The sequence below is a fragment of the Schistocerca gregaria genome, chromosome 1 (genome assembly GCF_023897955.1).
Source record: "Schistocerca gregaria isolate iqSchGreg1 chromosome 1, iqSchGreg1.2, whole genome shotgun sequence".
NCBI classification, from domain to species: domain Eukaryota; kingdom Metazoa; phylum Arthropoda; class Insecta; order Orthoptera; family Acrididae; genus Schistocerca; species Schistocerca gregaria.
Window position 1 is genome coordinate 720,088,708 of NC_064920.1, and position 24,963 is coordinate 720,113,670.

At 43.5% G+C, this 24,963-nt stretch overlaps 1 protein-coding gene across 1 annotated transcript in view; it reads left to right on the forward strand.

Annotated features, from left to right (window-relative positions):
- Window positions 1-215: 215 nt before the first annotated feature.
- Window positions 216-24,963, forward strand: part of LOC126270694 (uncharacterized) — a 55,398-nt gene continuing 30,650 nt past the window's right edge. Inside the window, exons 1-2 of the mRNA XM_049974095.1 lie at window positions 216-254; window positions 6,158-6,331. Coding sequence (XP_049830052.1) covers window positions 216-254; window positions 6,158-6,331 — 213 coding nt within the window. The remainder of the gene's footprint in view (window positions 255-6,157; window positions 6,332-24,963) is intronic.

The window sequence follows — 24,963 nt, forward strand, 5'->3', positions numbered from 1 at the left end:
CCTCAACTGGCCATTCAAACATTACTTTACCATTGTGTCTCTTAAATCGATCAGGAAAATAGTGGGTTGGTAGTACTGTAGCTGTACCATTCCGAGTGCAGTCTGTATCACTGGCAGGTTTCCATTGACGTACTCGTGGAGAGACATTCACAAAATCCAAGATGAAAAATTGTTCCATCGGTGGGAAATTCAAATAATCCAATATGTGTTCCAAGATGACTGAACTGGGGATATGGGTGCAGCCTGAAACATCGGCAATTTAAATGGCGATTCAAAGTGGCTGATCTGGGGATGCATCCCGCATACTTGTCAGGTTTCCCGGGTTTCCCTCAGCCCTGTGATGACATAATCCATGACGGTAGACCTGAGCATAGGAGCGCAGCCTGCACTGTTGCCAGACTGCGTGTTCTAAATAGCGAATTCTAATGGACGCTTGTAAAAATTATAGATGGTGACTGAGTTTTCCCCTGACGGCACAGACCACTGTGCTAAGTTTAAAATGGCGGTAGCACAGTTCTCCTAACCCTTCCCCCAACACCCCTCTGATGTAACAGTTCACAGACATATCTTGCATGTGCAAACAATTTCCCTCAGAAAATTACCAGTCCTGGTGTGCTGTTGCCATCACAGGCACGATAGGATAGGAATCATTGTACCTTTATTTACACAAATGCCGTACCAGGAGTGACAATTAAGCTCTGTTGCACCTGTCTGCATGCCGCAGATAGATCTCCAGCTTTCTCCAGGTGCTGGCGCATTCCTGTCACAGTGCTAAGACTTTATCACACTCCAGTTTTAGAACTGACATTAGTTTCGTCATATGGTTCGCGCCCAAAAACACCTCGAGAGAGCATCCGCCAACTTCTGCATTGAAGATTGTCCCACACTGATCTCAATGAATGAATATTTTCTTAATAAACACCCACATTCTAGGAACGGTCTTGTCAAAGCGGGCAGTAGAGCGGAGAGAGCTTCAGGGCATTATCTTGTCCTTTGGATGGGAAACTGCCCCTAAAAGGTGGAATAATCAGCAATGATCAATAACATTAGGATGCAGAAGCAGTGCAAACCATTGCATTAAAGACACATAACACATATCAACACGCCATGTGGCCTGTGATTTAAAGTGTCACTATGATCTCTCCAAACAAAAGATTTAGGAGTAATACACCATTCGCATCTCTGAGAGGGGACTGCCAAAGACGAGGTGCCCATGAGAAAAAAAAATCGAATAACCAGCGAAAGGAGAACGTTCTACTAGTCGAGGCGTGGAATGTCAGAAGTTTGAATGTGTGAGGAAAGCTAGAAAATCTGGAAAGGGAAGCGCTAAGACTCAATCTAAGTATAGTGGGGAATCATTGGAGTGAAATGGGAAAAAGAAAAAGTTTTCTAGTCATATGAATAGAGGGTATTTTCAATAGCAACAGAAAATGATGTAACAGGAATGAGATTCGTTATACACACGTCAAAAAAAAGTTCTGCATCACTCCAGTTGGCAGAACTCCTGAAGATAGACGTGGACTGTGGATATTGTACCACAGACACAGTGCCTTTGACCTTTGACTGCTCAGAGATGTCACTAAAACCGTCCAAAAATGTAAACAACCATGCATGAGCAGCGCCTATTAGACGGAGGGGGTCCGACAGCCGATTAGTTCCAGTCATTCCACCAGGAAGAAGGTACATAGCTCGTGTTGTTTGTAATTCAACCTTACCTAGACGGTCAATATCGTGGTCCGATCGCGTCCGCATTGTCACTTTGTGCCAGGAAGGTCTCTGAACAAGGGAAGTGCCCAGGCGTCTCGGAGTGAACCAAAGCGATGTTGTTCGGACACGGAGGAGATACAGAGAGACAGCAACTGTCGATGACATGCCTCGCTCAGGCCGCCCAAGGGCTACTACAGCAGTGGATGACCGCTACCTACGGATTATTGCTCAGAGGAACCCTGAAAATAACGCCACCATGTTGAATAATGCTTTTCGTGCAGACACAGGACATCGTGTCACGACACAAACTGTGCGCAATGGCGGCATGATGCGAAACTTCACTCCCGACGTCCTTGGCGAGGTCCATCTTTGCAGCCACGACACCATGCAGCGCCGTACAGATGGGCCCAACAACATGCCAAACGGACCACTCAGGATTTGCATCACTTTCTCTTCGCCGATGACTGTCGCATATGCCTTCAACCAGACAATCGTCAGAGACGTTTTTGGAGGCAACTCGGTCAGGTTGAACGCCTTAGACACACTGTCCAGTGAGTGCAGCAAGGTGGACGTTCCCTGCTGTTTTGTGTTGGCCTTATGTTGGACCGATATAGTCCGCTGGTGGTTATGGAAGGCACCGTAACGGCTCTACTATACGTGAATGCCATCCTCCGATCGATAGTGCAACCATATCGGCAGCATATTGGCGAAGCATTCGTCTTCATCACTTCAAATCACTTGTTTCTAGTCACCCAGTGTCCAGCGGCGTCGCGTTTTACCTCCGCTATCGGGTAGAGACATGTAGGGTCCCCCTGAATAGGTCAGGCGTGCACTACACGCAGGAAGCGGCTACAAGGGTAGCGGAGTACGTGTGGAGTGCACATGTGGGTTTTTTAGGTTAGAGAATTCCCTCCCTAGGCCCGTCAAGACGCCTCCTGAGATGCGGCAAGGTAGGAATAGGCAAAATGCAACAGGGAATAACAATATTAATGTGCTAATAGTAAACTGCAGGAGCATCTATAGAAAGGTCCCAGAACTGCTCTCATTAATAAACGGTCACAATGCTCATATAGTACTACGGACAGAAAGTTGGCTGAAACCAGACGTAAACAGTAATGAAATCCTAAACTCAGATTGGAATGTATACCACAGAGACAGGCTGGACAGAGAAGGGGGAGGCTTGTTTATAGCGATAAGAAGTGCAATAGTATCGAAGGAAATTGACGGAGATCCGAAATGTGAAATAATTTGGGTGAAGGTCACGGTGAAAGCAGGCTCAGACATGGTAATTGGATGTCTCTATAGGCCCCCTGGCTCAGCAGCTGTTGTGGCTGAGCACCTGAAGGATAATTTGGAAAATATTTCGAGTAGATTTTCCCACCATGTTATAGTTCTGGGTGGAGATTTTAATTTGCCGGATATAGACTGGGAGACTCAAACGTTCATAAAGGGTGGCAGGGACAAAAGAATCCAGTGAAATTTTTTTAAGTGCTTTATCTGAAAATTACCTTGAGCAGTTAAACAGAGAACCGACTAGTGGCGATAACAAATCAGACCTTCTGGTGACAAACAGACCCGAATTATTTGAAACAGTTAACGCAGAACAGGGAATCAGCGTTCATAAAGCGGTTACTGCATCGATGATTTCAGCCGTAAATAGAAATATTAAAAAAGGTAGGAAGATTTTTCTGTTTAGCAAAAGTGACAAAAAGCAGATTACAGAGTACCTGACGGCTCAACACAAAAGTTTTGTCTCAAGTGCAGATGGTGTTGAGGATCAGTGGACAAAGTTCAAAACCATGGTACAATATGCGTTAGATGAGTATATGCCAAGCAAGATCGTAAGAGATGGGAAAGAGCCACCGTGGTGCAACAACCGAGTTAGAAAACTGCTGCGGAAGCAAAGGGAACTTCACAGCAAACATAAACATAGCCAAAGCCTTGCAGACAAACAAAAATTACGCGAAGCGAGATGTAGTGTGAGGAGGGCTATGCGAGAGGCTTTCAATGAATTCGAAAGTAAAGTTCTATGTACTGACTTGGCAGAAAATCCTAAGAAATTTTGGTCCTATGTCAAAGCGGTAGGTGGATCAAAACAAAATGTCCAGACACTCTGTGACCAAAATGGTACTGAAACAGAGGATTACAGACTAAAGGCCGAAATACTAAATGTCTTTTTCCAAAGCTGTTTCACAGAGGAAGACTGCACTGTAGTTCCTTCTCTAGATTGTCACACAGGTGACAAAATGGTAGATATCGAAATAGACAACAGAGGGATAGAGAAACAATTAAAATCGCTCAAAAGAGGAAAGGCCGCTGGACCTGATGGGATACCAGTTCGATTTTACACAGAGTACGCGAAGGAACTTGCCCCCTCCCCCCCCCCCCCCTCCCCACGCCCTCCCTCTTACAGCGGTGTACCGTAGGTCTCTAGAAGAGCGTAGCGTTCCAAAGGATTGGAAAAGGGCACAGGTCATCCCCGTTTTCAAGAAGGGACGTCGAACAGATGTGCAGAACTATAGACCTATATCCCTAACGTCGATCAGTTGTAGAATTTTGGAACACGTATTATGTTCGAATATAATGACGTTTCTGGAGACTAGAAATCTACTCTGTAGGAATCAGCATGGGTTTCGAAAAAGACTGTCGTGTGAAACTCAGCTCGCGCTATTCGTCCACGAGACTAAGAGGGCCATAGACACGGGTTCACATGTAGATGCCGTGTTTCTTGACTTCCGCAAGGCTTTCGATACAGTTCCCCACAGTCGTTTAATGAACAAAGTAAGAGCATATGGAATATCAGACTAATTGTGTGATTGGATTGAAGAGTTTCTAGATAACAGAACGCACCATGTCATTCTCAATGGAGTGAAGTCTTCCGAAGCAAGAGTGATTTCAGGTGTGCCGCAGGGGAGTGTCGTAGGCCCGTTGCTATTCACAATATACATAAATGACCTTGTGGATGACATTGGAAGTTCACTGAGGCTTTTTGCGGATGATGCTGTAGTATATCGAGAATTTGTAACATTGGAAAAATGTACTGAAATGCAGGAGGATCTGCAGCGAATTGACGCATGGTGCAGGGAATGGCAATTGAATTTCAATGTAGACAAGTGTAATGTGCTGCGAATACATAGAAAGATAGATCCCTTATCATTTAGCTACAAAATAGCAGGTCAGCAACTGGAAGCAGTTAATTCCATAAATTATCTGGGAGTACGCATTAGGAGTGATTTAAAATGGAATGATCATATAAAGTTGATCGTCGGTAAAGCAGATGCCAGACTGAGATTCATTGGAAGAATCCTAAGGAAATGCAATCCGACAACAAAGGAAGTAGGTTACAGTACGCTTGTTCGCCCAATGCTTGAATACTGCTCAGCAGTGTGGGATCCGCAACAGGTAGGGTTGATAGAAGAGATAGAGAAGATCCAACGGAGATCAGCGCGCTTCGTTACAGGATCATTTAGTAATTGCGAAAGCGTTACGGAGATGATAGATAAACTCCAGTGGAAGACTCTGCAGGAGAGACGCTCAGTAGCTCGGTACGGGCTTTTGTTAAAGTTTCGAGAACATACCGTCACCGAAGAGTCAAGCAGTATATTGCTCCCTCCTACGTATATCTCGCGAAAAGACCCTGATGATAAAATCAGAGAAATTAGAGCCCACACAGAAGCATACCGACAATCCTTCTTTCCACGAACAATACGAGACTGGAATAGAAGGGAGAACCGATAGAGGTACTCAAGGTACCCTCCGCCACACACCGTCAGGTGGCTTGCGGAGTATGGATGTAGATTTAGATGTAGACCCCATGTTTCGCTTAGCACTGGTTATAGAAATATGTTCCTTACAAAAAGCTATTGACCATTGTATCCCAGGCACCATTGCATCTCTTACGCATAAAACTGTGCCAGGTGCAAGGCTGTTAGCACTTTAGAACTCAGTAGTGATTTATTCTGCCGATTTCATGTAATTTTTTGTAATCACCGTCCGCAATGCTCGACAGTCACCGCTTGTAAGTACATGAGATCTGTCTGGTCTTGATGTAGCTGTGGTTGCTCTTTCGCGTTTCCACTTCACAGTCACATCACCGGCAGTCGACGTGGGCTGCAGTAGAAGGGTTTAAATGACGCTGCTGGACATCCAATGACTTCTCCACTTTTTATGTCTCAGAGCTCTCCTGATCGACCCTGTCGGTTGCTACTGCTTCTCTGCTGATAACACTACACTCGCCTCTGATGACATCTAGTGGTCAATTTCGCATTACACAAGAGTGTCCAGATAGTTCCAGTCTGATGGTGCATATATTTAATGACCGAATGGCCCTCACTTCCCTGATACGTCTGTTAAATACATTACATTAAGCAGAAGAACAAACTTCATCTTGACTTACTTACTAAGCAGCGATCTGTACTGGTAGTGGAGGTAAATAGTACGTTGTTGTCAGGGACCAGCTGTGCATAAGGAGGTGGAGCGCGCCGCCCGGGCGCTGTTCAGCAAGCGGACGCGGACGCTCTACCACTGGATGTACCCTGGCACATCCAAGAGCAAGCTCAAGGCCACCGTCGCCAGCGCCTGGGAGACACTGCCCGAGTCCGAGAAGCTCTTCTACATGTCGCAGGTCAGTGGAGACGCTACAGGTGGCTGCTTCTGTGAGCCTGGTACTAGCCGAGCATGTGGCCAGGAGGTTGGTTGGTTGGTTGGTTGATTGGGGGAAGGAGACCAGACAGCTAGGTCATCGGTGTCATGTGATTAGTGAAGAACGAGGAAGGAAGTCGGCCGTGCCCTTTCAAAGGAACCATCCCGGTATTTGCCTGCTGCGATTTAGGGAATTCACGGAAAACCTAAATCCGGATGGCCGGACATGGGATTGAACCGTCGTCCTCCCGAATGCGAGTCCAGTGTCTAACCACTGCGCCACCTCGCTCGGTCCAGGAGAGTGGTGCCTCTCGTATCTGAAAACTACACCACTAACATCTGCTGGAGCTTCGCAAACGAAGAAATTTGCAGCACGATCATTTCATTCACACGATACACTTAAACACCATCATCATTATTACCCACTGGTAACTAGTGTTGCACTATACGCACTGCTTTTAACAAGTTACTTCAATTTCCTTTGATTTAGTACCACCCTCCTCCAGCTTTCCGATATCCTCAGCTGGATTAGTTTGTTATCCATCCATCAACACAATCTTGGTCCACAGAGAATACACTTTCTGTGGTGTTTCATTTCGTTAAATCTCTAGGCACCGAACTTCCATACAGCCTTACTACGCATCAAGGCCACTGCACTCTCTTACTTCGCACAAGTGTTTTGATTCGATTGCCACACAGCACCTACGCGTATGTCAGTACTCTGCAAACCACTGTGAAGTGCATGGCGGGGGGCACTGCTCGCTGTACCACATAATGAGTTCCTTTCCCGCCCCATTCGCGTATGGGCAGCAGGCATAGTGATTGCTCAAATGCCGCTGTGCGCGTTGTCATTACTGTAATCTTGCGTTATTGGCTCCCACAGACGCGACAAGTGGGCGGTTGTAGTATGTTCCTGGGTTTTTCGTTTAATGCTGTCTCTTGAAAGTTGGCATTCGCGCGATAGTTGGCGTGTGTTCACCAGTTCAGATTTTTTATCATCTCCGTGATTCTGCGCCATGTGTCAAACAAACTAATAAGCGTTCTTGCTGCCTCTGTTTGTATATCTTCAGTATTTTAAGTGTTGTTGGTAAGAGTCCTGCTCATTTGAGCAATGTCCTAGAATGAGTCGTGCGAGTATTTTATAAGCATTTTACTTTGTAATCTCTTTGCATCCTACTCATGAACACTGAAAGTCTACGAATGAACCCAAATCTGTCGCCTGCTTTAACTAAGACGAAGCCTATGCGATATTTCATTTTGTATCCCTAGGCCCCACGGAATACTAGGTAGTCGCGTTTTGTGAAGTGTTCAGTTTTACATTTAAGAACATTTACAGCAAGTTACCAGTTTCACATCACTTTGAAATTTTACTGGGCACTCACTATATGTTTATGCAGCTTTTTTTCAGACAACATTTCATTAGGGATAATAACGCAAGATACAAAATTCTGATTGCCTGCTAGTTCATTAATATACAACATGAACAGAAAGGTTCCCAACACACTTCCTTTGGGGCACGCCCTAAGTTGTTTTTGCATCTGTTGATGACTACCCAAAATAAATCTCGCGTCCTCCCTATCAAGAAATCCTTTCTCTTCTTCGTTTTTCTATTCCTCCACCGTCCTGTGAGTTGATCTGTTCCAGGAATTTTACTCACCAGCGTTATACAGGAGATGTCAAGTTTCTGTCACTCCGATTTCCTAACTATGAATGTCCTACAAGATTTACTTTAATTCGCACTGCAAGTGGGCTGCTTCTGTGTTGGCAGCGCTGTGTAGCGCTTTGCATTGGATCTCTGACTGCGCTTTCTTTGTAACAGACTCTGTGGCTGGTTGGACTCATTGTTGGAAGTTAATCGACAATAGTGTTGGGCAGTTGGAAGTTAGTCGCCAGCAACGATGAAAGTACTGTTGGGCAGTTGGAGGTGAACGGCCAGCAGTGATGGGTGTTCGATGTGAGAAGTTAGCATTGAAGGAGGATAGATGTTTGAAGTGTGAGCGTAGGCTAATGATCTTTACATGTTCTACTTGGAGACTGAATGTTATTCATGATTATATACCCTTGTACTAGATGTCAATGACGATTTATGTTTGTGTCTTAACTGGATGTCACATTATTAAGGTATAAAAATACATCATTTGGTTTGCAACAAAATCTTTCCTTTGCTACCCACATGCCTATTAGTAGTTAATGGCTTTGGTAGTACAGAGCGCTACGTGGCGTTACCAATATAAAAAACCTAAACAACCTACTTACATAGCCCCATGCTCCCCACAAAAAAATTTACAAATTGTTTTGGGCACTGGCCAATACAGTTTTGAAAATTTTTTTCATAATTACATTAAGAAAGATATCAAATGCACACACTTATTAATACAGTGTTGGTCAAAAGCTAAACTTTTCTCACAGTTCATAAAGACAGTCCTGATCATTCATCACAGTAAAACTGCCATTTGTTTTCCAAAGTCTGAGCAGTAAAAGACAATGCGCACGGAAGTAGTGGATTTCCATGCAGTCTTGAAGAAGTAGTTTTGTCCTTCCAACGGAAAGACAGTACTCACTTTTGACATGATGACACGTAATGGGCCACAACAGAGCAAACCCACCGCAGAGTCAGTCTAAGTAGGTAGGTAGGTCATCACAGAACATACCACTGTAGTCTTGTTAGAGATTACGGTATTGGTGGGCCACCAGAGGTGCAGACCCACTGCAGTCCTTGTAGAAATAATGGTATTGGTTTGTCATCAAAGGTGTAGACCCACTGGAGTCCTTGTAGAGATGGCCAGCAACCATCTGTTGCGACTGTACAGGTGCACAATCACCATTGAAGACTCTTGCAGAGAATATAGCAAGTCCATAAACCACCACTTGTGCACTCACAAAGCTTTTTTTTTAATTGTCCTTAGAACCAGCAATGCTGTTATCCAGTCCCTTGCCATATGAAACGTCCCCTTAGAAAAATTATACATGACTGTGCTTAAACTGACACAATATTTTTTTAGCGCAACGCAATCTGACTTTTCAATAATCCCTACAAAAGAATGGCCCTGACTAACATTAGCCTATACCTTTCACAAATCACTTACCTCACAAAAATCTTCGTTACTCGAACTACTGCAAAACAGCGAGCGCCACGACTGCCAGTTAAATAAAAGATTCAAACTATGGAAGGCACTAACTACTGATAGGCATAGTTAGCAAATGAAAGATTTTGATAGAGAACAAACAATATATTTACCTCAATAGTATTCAAAAGTCATAATGTATATACAGTTCATGACATCCAGTCTTACAAATTTCAAAACTCCGCCATCTCTCTCCCCACATCCACCACTGTTGGCGGCTCACCTCCAACTGCGCAACGCTACGCGCTGTTAACAGCCAGCTGCACCTACTTACAACTTTATACCAAATATTAACATCTGTCAATCCTATTCCATTTGTGTACTGATATATGAAATAATTAAAATGTACAGATACTGTATACCAGTATTGGAACCCGCCCAATTGACGTTATCTAATAGTTACAGCGAGAGACATAGGGTGAAGGCACCAGAATTGTTCAAATGGCTCTGAGCACTATGGGACTCAACTTCTGAGGTCATCAGTCCCCTAGAACTTAGAACTACTTAAACCTAACTAACCTAAGGACATCACACACATCCATGCCCGAGGCAGGATTCGAACCTGCGAGCGTAGCGGTCTCACGGTTCCAGACTGTAGCGCCTAGAACCGCACGGCCACTCCGGCCGGCCCAGAATTGTTCCATTTTCTTTCTCGAATACTTAAGATGTTTCCAAGAACAGAATTATCTTTCTTCCAAAGATTTCGATTCACTGTTCCTGAACATTTCCTTCACACTTTCGTAAGGCTGCAGTACCATGTTATAGGCGCATGAACGCTTCTTTCAGTTGGGTTAACGTCTGCTTTTAGACAAGAATAGATAAGAACTACCCAAAAATTCGCCTCAGTACTTCCTTTCCTTTAGTGATGCTCCGCACATTCCTAGAACCTTCCAAAAATTTTGTCTTCTGTTCGCCATCGCTACCACTGACTTGAAGTTCCAGTTCTATTTACACAGACAATTGCTAAGGAACAGAGACAATGTTGGACACGAATAAATACAGGCGCCGGTGGACGACATGAAACATAATGCACACAAAATGGACGTAGAGTAGTAAATTGACAACTAAAAATGGCACAGTTGTCACCACGAGAGAAAACAGGATAACAGGCATGCTCATGTTTGACACAGGTCATACTCCAAACATCAACGTCGATATCTGGCTCTCAGTAAAGGATATATCCTCTCTGGCACTAATGTACATTTTGCACCTGTTATACGTGCTGGCTACCAAATTGTTGAGGAGTCCTTGGGAGATATTGTACCACTCCTGTCTCAAGACGGGTTTTCAGTTCTTGCACGGTTCAGGGAGGAGGCGTTCGATGAGGAACACGTCTGCCAATAGCATCCCAACCATGCTATATAGGATTTAGGTCCGGGGAGAACGATGGCCATTTCATTTCAGGGAGTACGGAGGCCATTTCATAGGCTCAATATCTTTACTTTCCAGTGTGTGCTCCCTGCCGCCGTTGGATAAGCAGCTGCAGCAGCAAGTCGTATAACCCTAGCTTACTTATTTGTTAGATAGTTTAATTAATTTCTTTGCGTGTTTTTCGGTACTTGCATTGTTTAATTCATATTTCGGGCGTATTATAGTATTTGACAGTTGTGGCATCGCGCTTTAGTGTTTACTTTGTAGATTCTTACTTAAATTGCGTGTGAGTTTCGTACAGGAGGTGCAATTTCGAGTTTTAGTTACTGTAATCGTAAATTCAGCAGATTGTAGCGCGGTCGTTAGGCATTTGTACAGGTTAGTTGATACATTATTTGCGTGTTTCGCTTGCGTTATCTAGGCACGGACTCGTGTTTCAGTAACTGTTGTTCAACATCGATTAGAATGGACAGGGACTGCGATTGCTGTGTTCGGATGAGGGCTGACTTGGCATCCCTTCGCTCACAGTTGCAATCGGCGCTGACTTCGGTCGCGCAGCTTGAGGCTGTTGCCAATGGGCACCACTGTGGGGAGCCGGACTTGGGTATCACGGGGATGTCAACCTCGTCCCGTCTGTCCCCAGATCGGTCTGCCGCTGTGATTGCCCCGGTTGCTGCCCGCAGTGGGGCTGAGCCCTCGCCTGTGGTTGATTGGGAGGTCGTTCCAAGGCGTGGCAGGCAGCGAAAGGCGTCCCCGGAGGCTGATCAGAAAGCCTCCCCGGTGCATCTGACAAACCGGTTTCAGGCACTGTCTCTGGCTGAGCCAGATGCAGCTGCCTGCCCTGTTTCAGAGGATCATTCTCAGCCTTCAAGGTCTGGGCAATCGCAGAGGGTGGGCTTACTGGTAGTTGGGAGCTCCAATGTTAGGCGCGTAATGGGGTCCCTTAGGGATACGGCGGCTAAGGAGGGAAAGAAATCCAGTGTGCACTCCGTGTGCATTCTGAGAGGAGTCATTCCTGATGTGGAAAGGGTCCTTCCGGATGCCATGAAGAGCACAGGGTGCAGCCAGCTGCAGGTGGTGGCACATCTACATCTACATGACTACTCTGCAATTCACATTTAAGTGCTTGGCAGAGGGTTCATCGAACCACAATCATACTATCTCTCTACTATTCCACTCCCGAACAGCGAGCGGGAAAAACGAACACCTAAACCTTTCTGTTCGAGCTCTGATTTCTCTTATTTTATTTTGATGATCATTCCTACTTATGTAGGTTGGGCTCAACAAAATATTTTCGCATTCGGAAGAGAAAGTTGGTGACTGAAATTTCGTAAAAAGGTCTCGCCGCGACGAAAAACGTCTTTCCTGTAATGACTTCCATCCCAAATCGTGTATCATATCTGCCACACTCTCTCCCCTATTACGTGATGATACAAAACGAGCTGCCCTTTTTTTGCACCCTTTCGATGTCCTCCGTCAATCCCACCTGGTAAGGATCCCACACCGCGCAGCAATATTCTAACAGAGGACGAACGAGTGTAGTGTAAGCTGTCTCTTTAGTGGACTTGTTGCATCTTCTAAGCGTCCTGCCAATGAAACGCAACCTTTGGCTCGCCTTCCAGACAATATTATGTATGTGGTCCTTCCAACTGAAGTTGTTCGTAATTTTAACACCCAGGTACTTAGTTGAATTGACAGCCTTGAGAATTGTACCATTTATCGAGTAATCGAATTCCAACGGATTTCTTTTGGAACTCATGTGGATCATCTCACACTTTTCGTTATTTAGCGTCAACTTCCACCTGACACACCATACAGCAATCTTTTCTAAATCGCTTTGCAGCTGATACTGGTCTTCGGATGACCTTACTAGACGGTAAATTACAGCATCATCTGCGAACAGTCTAAGAGAACTGCTCAGATTGTCACCCAGGTCATTTATATAGATCAGGAACAGTAGAGGTCCCAGGACGCTTCCCTGGGGAACACCTGATATCACTTCAGCTTTACTCGATGATTTGCCGTCTATCACTACGAACTGCGACCTTCCCGACAGGAAATCACGAATCCAGTCGCACAACTGAGACGATACCCCATAGCTCCGCAGCTTGATTAGAAGTCGCCTGTGAGGAACGGTGTCAAAAGCCTTCCGGAAATCTAGAAACACGGAATCAACCTGAGATCCCCTGTCGATAGCGGCCATTACTTCGTGCGAATAAAGAGCTAGCTGCGTTGCACAAGAGCGATGTTTTCTGAAGCCATGCTGATTACGTGTCAATAGATCGTTCCCTTCGAGGTGATTCATAATGTTTGAATACAGTATATGCTCCAAAACCCTACTGCAAACCGACGTCAATGATATAGGTCTGTAGTTAAATGGATTACTCCTACTACCCTTCTTGAACACTGGTGCGACCTGCGCAATTTTCCAATCTGTAGGTACAGATCTATCGGTGAGCGAGCGGTTGTATATGAGTGCTAAGTAGGGAGCTATAGTATCAGCGTAATCTGAAAGGAACCTAATCGGTATACAATCTGGACCTGAAGACTTGCCCGTATCAAGCGATTTGAGTTGCTTCGCAACCCCTACGGTTTCTACTTCTAAGAAACTCATGCTAGCAGCTGTTCGTGTTTCAAATTCTGGAATATTCCATTCGTCTTCCCTGGTGAAGGAATTTCGGAAAACTGCGTTCAATAACTCCGCTTTAGCGGCACAGTCGTCGATAACAGTACCATCGGCACTGCGCAGCGAAGGTATTGACTGCGTCTTGCCGCTTGTGTACTTTACATACGACCAGAATTTCTTCGGATTTTCTACCAAATTTCCAGACAATGTTTCGTTGTGGAACCTATTAAAGGCATCTCGCATCGAAGTACGTGCCAAATTTCGCGCGTCTGTAAATTTTAGCCCATCTTCAGGATTTCGCGTTCTTCTGAACTTCGCATGCTTTTTCCGTTGCCTCTGCAACAGCGTTCGGACTTTTTTTGTGTACCACGGGGGATCCGTTCCATCTCTTACCAATTTATGAGGTATGAATATCTCAATTGCTGTTGCTACCATATCTTTGAATTTGAGCCACATCTCGTCTACATTCGCATAGTCAGTTCGGAAAGAATGGAAATTGTCTTTTAGGAAGGCTTCTAGTGGCACTTTATCCGCTTTTTTAAATAAAATTATTTTGCGTTTGTTTCTGATGGATTTGGAAGAAATGGTATTGAGCCTAGCTACAATGACCTTGTGATCACTAATTCCTGTATCAGTCATGATGCTCTCTATCAGCTCTGGATTGTTTGTGGCCAAGAGGTCAAGTGTGTTTTCGCAACCATTTACAATTCGCGTGGGTTCGTGGACTAACTGCTCGAAATACTTTTCGGAGAATGCATTTAGGACAATCTCGGAAGACGTTTTCTGCCTACCACCGGTTTTGAATAAGTATTTTTGCCAACATACCGAGGGTAGGTTGAAGTCCCCACCAACTATAACCGTATGAGTGGGGTATTTATTTGTTACGAGACTCAAACTTTCTCTGAACTGTTCCGCAACTGTATCATCGGAGTCTGGGGGTCGGTAGAAGGAGCCAATTATTAACTTAATTCGGCTGTTAAGTATAACCTCCACCCACACCAATTCGCACGGAGTATCTACTTCGACTTCATTACAAGATAAACCACTGCTGACAGACACAAACACTCCACCACCAATTCTGCCTAATCTATCTTTCCTGAACACCGTCTGAGACTTCGTAAAAATTTCTGCAGAACTTATTTCAGGCTTCAGCCAGCTTTCTGTACCTATAACGATATCAGCTTCTGTTCTTTCTATTAGCGCTTGAAGCTCAGGGACTTTTCCAGCGCAACTACAACAATTTACAACTAAAATTCCGACTGTTCCTTGATCCAAGCACGTGGTGGCACATGTCGACACTAATGACGTGTGTCGCTTTGGATCTGAGGAAATTCTCTCTGGATTCCAGCGGCTATCTGATTTGGTGAAGGCTGCCGGTCTTGCTTACGAGATGAAGGCAGAGCTCACCATCTGAAGCATCGTCGACAGAACCGACTGCGGACCTTTGGTGTAGAGCCGGGTGGAGGGTCTGAATCAGAGGCTCAGACGGTTTTGCGAACGTGTTGGCTGCAGATTCCTTGACTTGCGCCATAGGGTGGTGGGGTTTCGGGTTCCACTGAATAGGTCAGTAGTTCACTACACTCAGCTGGCGGCTACACGGGTAGCGGAGGCTGTGTGGCGTGGACTGGGCGGTTTTTTAGGTTAGAAGGCCTCGGGAAAGTACGGGTTCGGCTGCAATGTCAAAGGGTGCATGGCAAATACAGGACGTGCTTGGATCAAGGAACAGTCGGAATTATAGTTGTAAATTGTTGTAGTTGCGCTGGAATAGTCCCTGAGCTTCAAGCGCTAATAGAAAGCACAGAAGCTGATATCGTTATAGGCACAGAAAGCTGGCTAAAGCCTGAAATAAGTTCTGCAGAAATTTTTACGAAGTCTCAGACGGTGTTCAGGAAAGATAGATTAGGCAGAATTGGTGGTGGAGTGTTTGTGTCTGTCAGTAGTGGTTTATCTTGTAGTGAAGTCGAAGTAGATACTCCGTGCGAATTGGTATGGGTGGAGGTTATACTTAACAGCCGAATTAAGTTAATAATTGGCTCCTTCTACCGACCCCCAGACTCCGATGATACAGTTGCGGAACAGTTCAGAGAAAGTTTGAGTCTCGTAACAAATAAATACCCCACTCATACGGTTATTGTTGGTGGGGACTTCAACCTACCCTCGGTATGTTGGCAAAAATACTTGTTCAAAACAGGTGGTAGGCAGAAAACATATTCCGAGATTGTCCTAAATGCTTTCTCCGAAAATTATTTCGATCAGTTAGTCCACGAACCCACGCGAATTGTAAATGGTTGCGAAAACACACTTGACCTCTTAGCCACAAACAATCCAGAGCTGATAGAGAGCATCATGACTGATACAGGGATTAGTGATCACAAGGTCGTTGTAGCTAGGCTCAATACCATTTCTTCCAAATCCATCAGAAACAAACGCAAAATAATTTTATTTAAAAAAGCGGATAAAGTGTCACTAGAAGCTTCCTAAAAGACAATTTCCATTCCTTCCGAACTGACTATGCAAATGTAGACGAGATGTGGCTCAAATTCAAAGATATAGTAGCAACAGCAATTGAGAGATTCATACCTCATAAATTGGTAAGAGAAGGAACGGATCCCCCGTGGTACACAAAAAAAGTCCGAACGCTGTTGCAGAGGCAACGGAAAAAGCATGCGAAGTTCAGAAGAACGCGAAATCCCGAAGATTGGCTAAAATTTACAGACGCGCGAAATTTGGCACGCACTTCAATGCGAGATGCCTTTAATAGGTTCCACAACGAAACGTTGTCTCGAAACTTGGTAGAAAATCCGAAGAAATTCTGGTCGTATGTAAAGTACACAAGCGGCAAGACGCAGTCAATACCTTCGCTGCGCAGTGCCGATGGTACTGTTATCGACGACTGTGCCGCTAAAGCGGAGTTATTGAACGCAGTTTTCCGAAATTCCTTCACCAAGGAAGACGAATGGAATATTCCAGAATTTGAAACACGAACAGCTGCTAGCATGAGTTTCTTAGAAGTAGAAACCGTAGGGGTTGCGAAGCAACTCAAATCGCTTGATACGGGCAAGTCTTCAGGTCCAGATTGTATACCGATTAGGTTCCTTTCAGATTACGCTGATACTATAGCTCCCTACTTAGCACTCATATACAACCGCTCGTTCACCGATAGATCTGTACTTACAGATCGGAAAATTGCGCAGGTCGCACCAGTGTTTAAGAAGGGTAGTAGGAGTAATCCATTTAACTATAGACCTATATCATTGATGTCGGTTTGCAGTAGGGTTTTGGAGCATATACTGTATTCAAACATTATGAATCACCTCGAAGGGAACGATCTATTGACACGTAATCAGCATGGCTTCAGAAAACATCGCTCTTGTGCAACGCAGCTAGCTCTTTATTCGCACTAAGTAATGGCCGCTATCGACAAGGGATCTCAGGTTGATTCCGTATTTCTAGATTTCCGGAAGGCTTTTGACACCGTTCCTCACAAGCGACTTCTAATCAAGCAGTGGACCTATGGGGTATCGTCTCAGTTGTGCGACTGGATGAGTGATTTCCTGTCAGGAAGGTCGCAGTTCGTAGTAATAGACGGCAAATCATCGAGTAAAACTGAAGTGATATCAGGTGTTCCCCAGGGAAACGTCCTGGGACCTCTGCTGTTCCTGATCTATATAAATGACCTGGGTGACAATCTGAGCAGTTGTCTTAGATTGTTCACAGATGATGCTGTAATTTACCGTCTAGTAAGGTCATCCAAAGACCAGTATCAGTTGCAAAGCGATTTAGAAAAGATTGCTGTATGGTGTGCCAGGTGGAAGTTGACGCTAAATAACGAAAAGTGTGAGATGACCCACATGAGATCCAAAAGAAATCCGTTGGAATTCGATTACTCGATAAAGAGTACAATTCTCAAGGCTGTCAATTCAACTAAGTACCTGGGTGTTAAAATTACGAACAACTTCAGTTGGAAAGACCACATAGATAATATTGTGGGGAAGGCGAGCCAAAGGTTGCGTTTCATTGGCAGGACACTTAGAAGATGCAACAAGTCCACTAAAGAGACAGCTTACACTACACTCGTTCGTCCTCTGTTAGAATATTGCTGCGCGGTGTGGGATCCTTACCAGGTGGGATTGACGGAGGACATCGAAAGGGTGCAAAAAAAGGGCAGCTCGTTTTGTATCATCACGTAATAGGGGAGAGAGTGTGGCAGATATGATACACGATTTGGGATGGAAGTCATTACAGGAAAGACGTTTTTCGTCGCGGCGAGACCTTTTTACGAAATTTCAGTCACCAACTTTCTCTTCCGAATGCGAAAATATTTTGTTGAGCCCAACCTACATAGGTAGGAATGATCATCAAAACAAAATAAGAGAAATCAGAGCTCGAACACAAAGGTTTAGGTGTTCGTTTTTCCCGCTCGCTGTTCGGGAGTGGAATAGTAGAGAGATAGTATGATTGTGGTTCGATGAACCCTCTGCCAAGCACTTAAATGTGAATTGCAGAGTAGTCATGTAGATGTAGATGTGTCCGACAACTCAGCATTCCTTTGTGCACGGACATTATCGTCCATAAACAGAAATTCTGGTCCTACCGCACCCCTAAACTGACGGACATGATCCACAATAATCTCCCTGCAATACCGCTGATCTGTAGCAGTACCTCACGGAAATATATGCAGCGGTGTTGGGCCGTTTTGCATAATGCCTGCCCATACCATAACGTTTAGGTCATACCAGTGACGTTCATGAACATTCTATGGTGCGTATAGAGTTCCCCTTTCTGTCCCCACACTAACTGGTGGCCATAATCACTTGCCACAGTGAAGCGGGATTCCTCGAAGTTCTTATCTCTGGCCCACTGTTGCAGACCCAACCACATGCTTCTCCCTACACCAACGAACTATTTACCGATCCTGGCGTGTTAGAAGTGGGATGCATTCAACAGGCTTCCGAGCATACAAATCAGCCTAATTTAATCTCCGCTAAATGGTTCTGGTAGAATCACGTGTACCGGTAGTGACTGCAACATCCGCAACGATCTGCCTAGGTCTGAGATGTCTGTTGCTTTTTGCCATTTGGGTTACATATCGATCCTCTTGCAGTGTGTTGGTCCGCCTACGACCACCGGCATGTTTTCGCATAGCATTCCCACCTTCACGGAATGCCACACTTATCAGTTTCACAACAAACTTCGTCACGCACCGTACTGCACGAGGTGTCGAATTCATACAGAGCGTTCGTGAACAGGCTGCCATCTATGTTTCCTTTTAATATCGTTGGTCGGGTGTTTACACTAGTTGTCGGTTGTTACATAGTAATTGTCAGTTGTTTCTTACCAAGTGTCAACTCTTTCTTGCCGGCCGTTGTGACCGAGCGGTTCTAGTCGCTTCAGTACGGAATCGCGCGACTTCTAAGGTCGCAGGTTCGAATCCTACCTCGGGCATGGATGTTTGTGATGTCCTTAGGTTTGTTAGGTTTAAGTAGTTCTATGTTCTAGGGGACTGATGACTCATATGTTAAGTCCCTTAGGGCTCAGAGCCATTAGAACCATTTTTGAACTGTTTCTTAGCAATTTTCAAGCAGTGTACTCTCACGTGTAGCTTTCCTGGTTTCTTTATTTTATTTTCTCATTATTAATGTAGGGCACTTCCAACTTCTCATTTAATATAAGTTTCATAGTCTTCATAAAAAACGCAAATAAGATAACAAATTTATGACATTGTAACTGTGAAGTGAATCATGAACAAATATGTGTTTTACTTGGCCGCCTTTGTAGTTGAGTGGCGAGTGGGGCTTATTGCCACACTGAGAACATGCGTTCGATTCCTAGTACTGCCAGGGATTTTTGCTTTCTGGGAGCACTAGAACGGGGTCCAATCAGCCTCGTGATGCCAGTTGAGGAGGCACTTGAGTGAGAAGGAGCGGCTCCAAGGTATGCAAAGCCGTCAACGGCCCGGATAGTAGTTTGATAACCGCACGCCCCTCCATACCATATTCGAATGACTCCATTGTCTGAGGATGACACGGCGGTCGGTCGGTGAGGATTGCACCGTCTGGGCCAGAACGATGGAGCTCAATATTATATTATATTATATGTGCTTTGCGACATGATATCTGTACCAATCTAGTCTACAGTCTGGGTAATTGCTCAAAAAATTATAGAAATAAATAAATTCTGTGTGGGTAGAAGTCTTGCTGCAAACAAGCCTGTCTCCGGACTCAAGGTACATGATGCGGCTGTGCGATCCTGCAGGGCCGATCGAATGATATGATTGACCTCTCGGGCACTAGTCACCAGGGGTCACTGAGATACTTCATAATCGGAGTCTTATCAGCGGTCAAGCGGCACAGTGCTGTGTACCTGATTAAGAACGCTCTGAGTGAAGACCCAGGGAACAAAATCAGTGTGTATTTATTTAAAGGTCTGTTATATTCTTCAAACAAGAGGTTCTCGATGTAGCCTTGCGGGTACTTGGCTTACGCTACAGATATTACATACTATACACAGTCATATCACCAATAAAAATAATTTCATATCAATTCTGCTACTCCTAAGAAAAATATCCTACCGTTACTCCTGAGAAAAATAGACACAGAATCATCTTCTGACAGTTGACATATACGTCGAGACATTACACACGTAGGTTTGTCAATAAAAATTTACCGGGTGTATTAGTTCTCGTAGAAGCGTAAGACTGGCTTACCATAAATGTCCTTTATGCGGTATGGTCACGGGATGGAAAATTCTCCCTACTGGTTGTCAACGGAAGAAGAGCTGAATCAGTCTGGGCTAAAGCAACAGTCAACCATGCTTCACCAACTTCAGTGCAGTGAAAGCATCCACACAAAAAAATGGTTCAAATGGCTCTAAGCACCTTTAAACTTCTGAGGTCATCAGTCCCCTAGAACTTAGAACTACTTAAAACTAACTAACCTAAGGACATCACACACATCCATGTGCGAGGCAGAATTCGAACCTGCGACCGTAGCGGTCGCGCGGCTCCAGACTGCAGCGCCTAGAACCGCTCGGTCACAGCGGCCGGCCATCCGCAAAATTTCACACCTTAGCAATGTGTTTATGATCCAATAGGTGCTGTATTTCAGCATTTGATTTGATAAGAAAATCTCAAATTTCAGAAGCCCAATATATGTTTACATATTTTTAAGTGAGTTGTTACTTCTTATACTTTGACGTAGTATTATACTCAGCATATGTTGTTGATGACAATGTGATTTACGCAAGCAGCTGTTATAAGCCACTGTTTGAACGGAGCGCATCACAAAACGACCGCTCCCCACAGCGCACCTGGCGATCTTGATTGCCAGCCTATCCCGCACGCTGGGCGATCCCGATCGCCAGACAGTCTCACATTTCGGTCAATTCTGACTGCCGACCAGTCGCATGCAGCAACTCTGCAGTCGCTCTGCTTTCTGTGCTCTTGGCTCACTGACAGATTCAGCTTGCAGCTCGCATTGTTGACTCAGTGCCTTTCCATCCAAGTTCGACTTTACTGGATGATGTTCTGTATCATAACAGTAGTATGTATTCAGATAATTATTTTTACATATATGATAGTGCATGTATACATTGTTTTTAAATTTTTGTTTATTTATTTAAACTGATCAGTTTAATGCTTTCAGGACACCTCTTAGATCAGAACAGGGTTTTAAATATAGTTCAAAACTTATTACGTCACAGTTACTTTAAAAAATCATAATATTTTTAATATGAGATGTCTTCTGTTTTTGTCTGCATGTATTGGACATTTACCTGTTACACCATCTTGGTTGAAGTTATTGATCTTTCCAACTTTTTCTCCTTCTTCCTAAAGTCCACATTTCATTTCCAAATGGTTCTGAAATCGCCTTTTAGAACTTATGTAGAATCTCTTTTCTTGCTTCAGTTCTGAAGGTTCTATATATTTTTCTGTTAATGTAATTAAAAATTTCTACTTTCTTTTGTATGTCCGTTTCTGTGATGAATCAAATAATATTTCCTAAGATACTGAACGAATTTACGCTTTTTGTTTCCTGACCATTTCTTACTATTTTGCTGGGAATTGGCTTCTGGCCCTTGAAAGAAATATTTGCTGTTCTTCTTGAAGATATAAACAGATTATATCTCTTTGCAGTTGTGGATAACATATTAACAGCTGTCTGGAGCATGTCATCAGCTCCAAGGAAGTTATGTGCAGCGATTCCCGAACTAGACAAATATTTATCTGAGGCCTACTTTCATAGAAACAGCGATTCCTTAAACTGGTGGCAAGCCATAAAATTCCTGTACTCAACACTATAACAATTACTTCTGAAAATATTATGCATCCCGACTATGTCAGTTCCCTGTGAGCGTATCTTTTCAAAAGTAGGGAAAATATTCATAGTGAAAAGAAACTGAGTCACTTCAAGTAAAATAGACAAAATTGTATTTATAAATCATAATACTGATTATTTTTTTCCTTTTGGGGTACATCTATAATCATATTAATTATAAATGAAGAGTGTAAATACTTAAATTTACTTACGATTATGCTGTATTTCCAACATTGTATTTCGTCTCCAGTAATAGTATAAAACCATAACAAGAATTATTCTTACTTTTAAAATTTTCCCATTTGATAAAAAAGTATTTAGGATTTTTTGCATATTTTTAATTATTACATCAAATGAATTGCAGACAATTTATCTCTCAAAACTACTAAGGACATAACAGACATTTATTACTTCTCTTTCTGTGAGCTTTCAAAACAGGATTAAATCAGATAAAAATATACGCATAATGGCCTAAAGTAAAATGGCAAACCTTTTATTTATTTTTGTGAGTGACTGGCGAATGGTGAGTCATGACAAACAGCTAGTTCCTTCCATTGAGTGAGCAGTTATGATCTGATCTCTGAAATGATCAGTTTTGCCCATCTCTGGTAAAGGATGAGGCACACATTCTTCTCAATGAACAGAGTGTGCCTGGGATGCTGGTCTCTCATTGTGGATGTATGAGTTTATGACAGGATGCTGCCACCCAAACAGAGGAATACCAGGGTGTGGTCTGCTCTCTCTCCTGGGCACCAGAAGCAGACAGACATCTTTCTGCTCCTCAGTGAACCCATTATGCAGCACAAAAGCCAAGCCATCACACCAGCAGATGCAGCCACGACGATGTAGCACAAATGTCCAATACTGCCAGTGTAGGGAATCTCGATGTCGACGATTTCTCAGCTCTAGTCATCATTCAGTAGACCGTTATACTTGCATGTCAATTTTAACACTATAATTCACATTCAATATTGATTATGAAGGGCATATTCATTCTGCATTTTTGTGTTTTGTCCAAATAAATGAAATTCTTAAAACCTACTACTTTTCTTTCAAGTTATGAGTACCATTCATCATTTGTATTTGTATATGATTCTTAAGGGAGAGAGAGCCGTTAATTGAATTTCATACAATTATTTTGGTCAGATGGATAACTTGTTAGAAAATTTTTTGAATGAGATTATTCATATGTCAAGATTCTCAGCCTTGGTATGAATGTCACAGGGCTAATTTATTTTTCCTGCTATCAAATATGCAGTGTATAATTTTGTAAGGAATACCACTTAAGGGCAGTTGTGTGGTGTTTCACATACACGCACACATTCCAAAGTTAATCGAATAAATTACATTCAAAGGGGGTCTTGAAATGTAAACGAATGTGAAACTTTCAATCGTGAAGCCGATCGTGTGTAAGACATACTGAAATACGTAATAAAGATTCTATTGTACTGTGTTACTTTTTCGGTCATCAGTAATCTGACTGGTTTTATCCGGTCCTCCAGTTTCTTCACCACAGAATAGCATTTGCACCCATCACCATCATTTGTTTCTAGGATACATTGTAACCTCTGTCTCTGCCTACAGTTTTTACTCTGTACAGTTCCCTCAAGTACTATCAAAGTTATATCCTGATGGCTTAACATATAATCCTGGCCATATTTATTATAAATGTTTTCCATATACTTTTTCCTCGCCCATTCTGCGGAGAATCTCCTCATTTCATACCTTATCCTTCCTTCTGTAGCACATCACAAAAGCTTCGATTCTCTTCTTTTTCGATTTCCCCACAGTATACGATTATCTTCCAAGCAACGCCGTGCTCCATCGCACATTCTCAGAAATGTCTCCCTCAAATTGAGGCCGGAGTTTGATACTACAAACTTCCTTTGGACAGAAGTGACCCCTTTGCCTGTGCTAGTGTGCATTTTATGTCCTCCTTGATTCGTCTGTCTGTTGGTTTGCTTCCAAGGTTACATAATTCCTTAACTTTGTCTGCTTGCTGACCACCAATTTTGATGTTATGTTTATCGCTAATCTCATTTTTTCTGATCCTCACTATTTTCGTCTTTCTTCGATTTACTCTCAATACATATTCTATACTGATTAGACTGCGTATTTCATTCAACAGGAGCTGTAATGCTTCACTTTCAGTGAGGATAGCAATCTCATTAGCGAATCTTATCATTGATGCCCCTTCACCCTGAATTTTAATCACACTCTTCAACTTTTATTTTCGTCATTGCTTCTTCGATGTATAGACTGTACAGTAAGGATTAAAGATTACAATCCTGTTTTACAGTTTTTTTTAATCCTAACACTACATTCTTGTTCTTCCATTCTTATTTTTACGTCTTAGTTCGTATGCATACTGCATACTTCCGGTCGTTCTCCATACTTACTCCTATTCGCTTAAGTATTTCAAACATCTTGTACCGGCGAGGTGGCGCAGTGGTTAGACACTGGACTCGCATTCGGGAGGACGACGGTTCAATCCCACGTCCGGCCATCCTGATTTAGGTTTTCCGTGATTTCCCTAAATCGCTCCAGGCAAATGCCGGGATGGTTCCTTTCAAAGGGCACGGCCGTCTTCCTTCCCCGTCCTTCCCTAATCCGATGAGACCGATGACCTCGTTGTCTGGTCTCCTTCCCCAAACCCACCACCTCAAACATCTTGTACCATTTTACATTATCGAACGCTTGTTGTAGGTCGACAAATCCTATGAACTTGTCGTGATTTTTCTTAAGTCTTGCTTTCATTCCAATGTCGATTTAGTTTTCCTGCACTTCTGATTTATTTCATTCCTAAGTGAATAATGTTGCTGTATACCTTCCTTTTCCTGAGCATTTTTGTACTTTCTTCTTTCAACGATCAGTTGAAGTATTTCTTCTGTTATCCATGTTATCCAAGGTTTCTTTGCAGTTATCTCCTTCGTACATATACTTGTCTGCCCAACTTCTGTGACTGCCTTTTTAGAGATTCCCATTCCTATTCACCTCAATCGCCTACTGAGGCATTCATTGTCATAGTTTCTAGCGGCTTGGAGAACTTCAAACTCACATAATCATTATTCAGTAGTTCAGAACCCCACTTCTTTACACGTAGATTCTTCCAGGGAATCAACTTAAATTTCAGCTTGCTCTTCATCAATACTAAATTGTGATCTGAATCTATATCTGC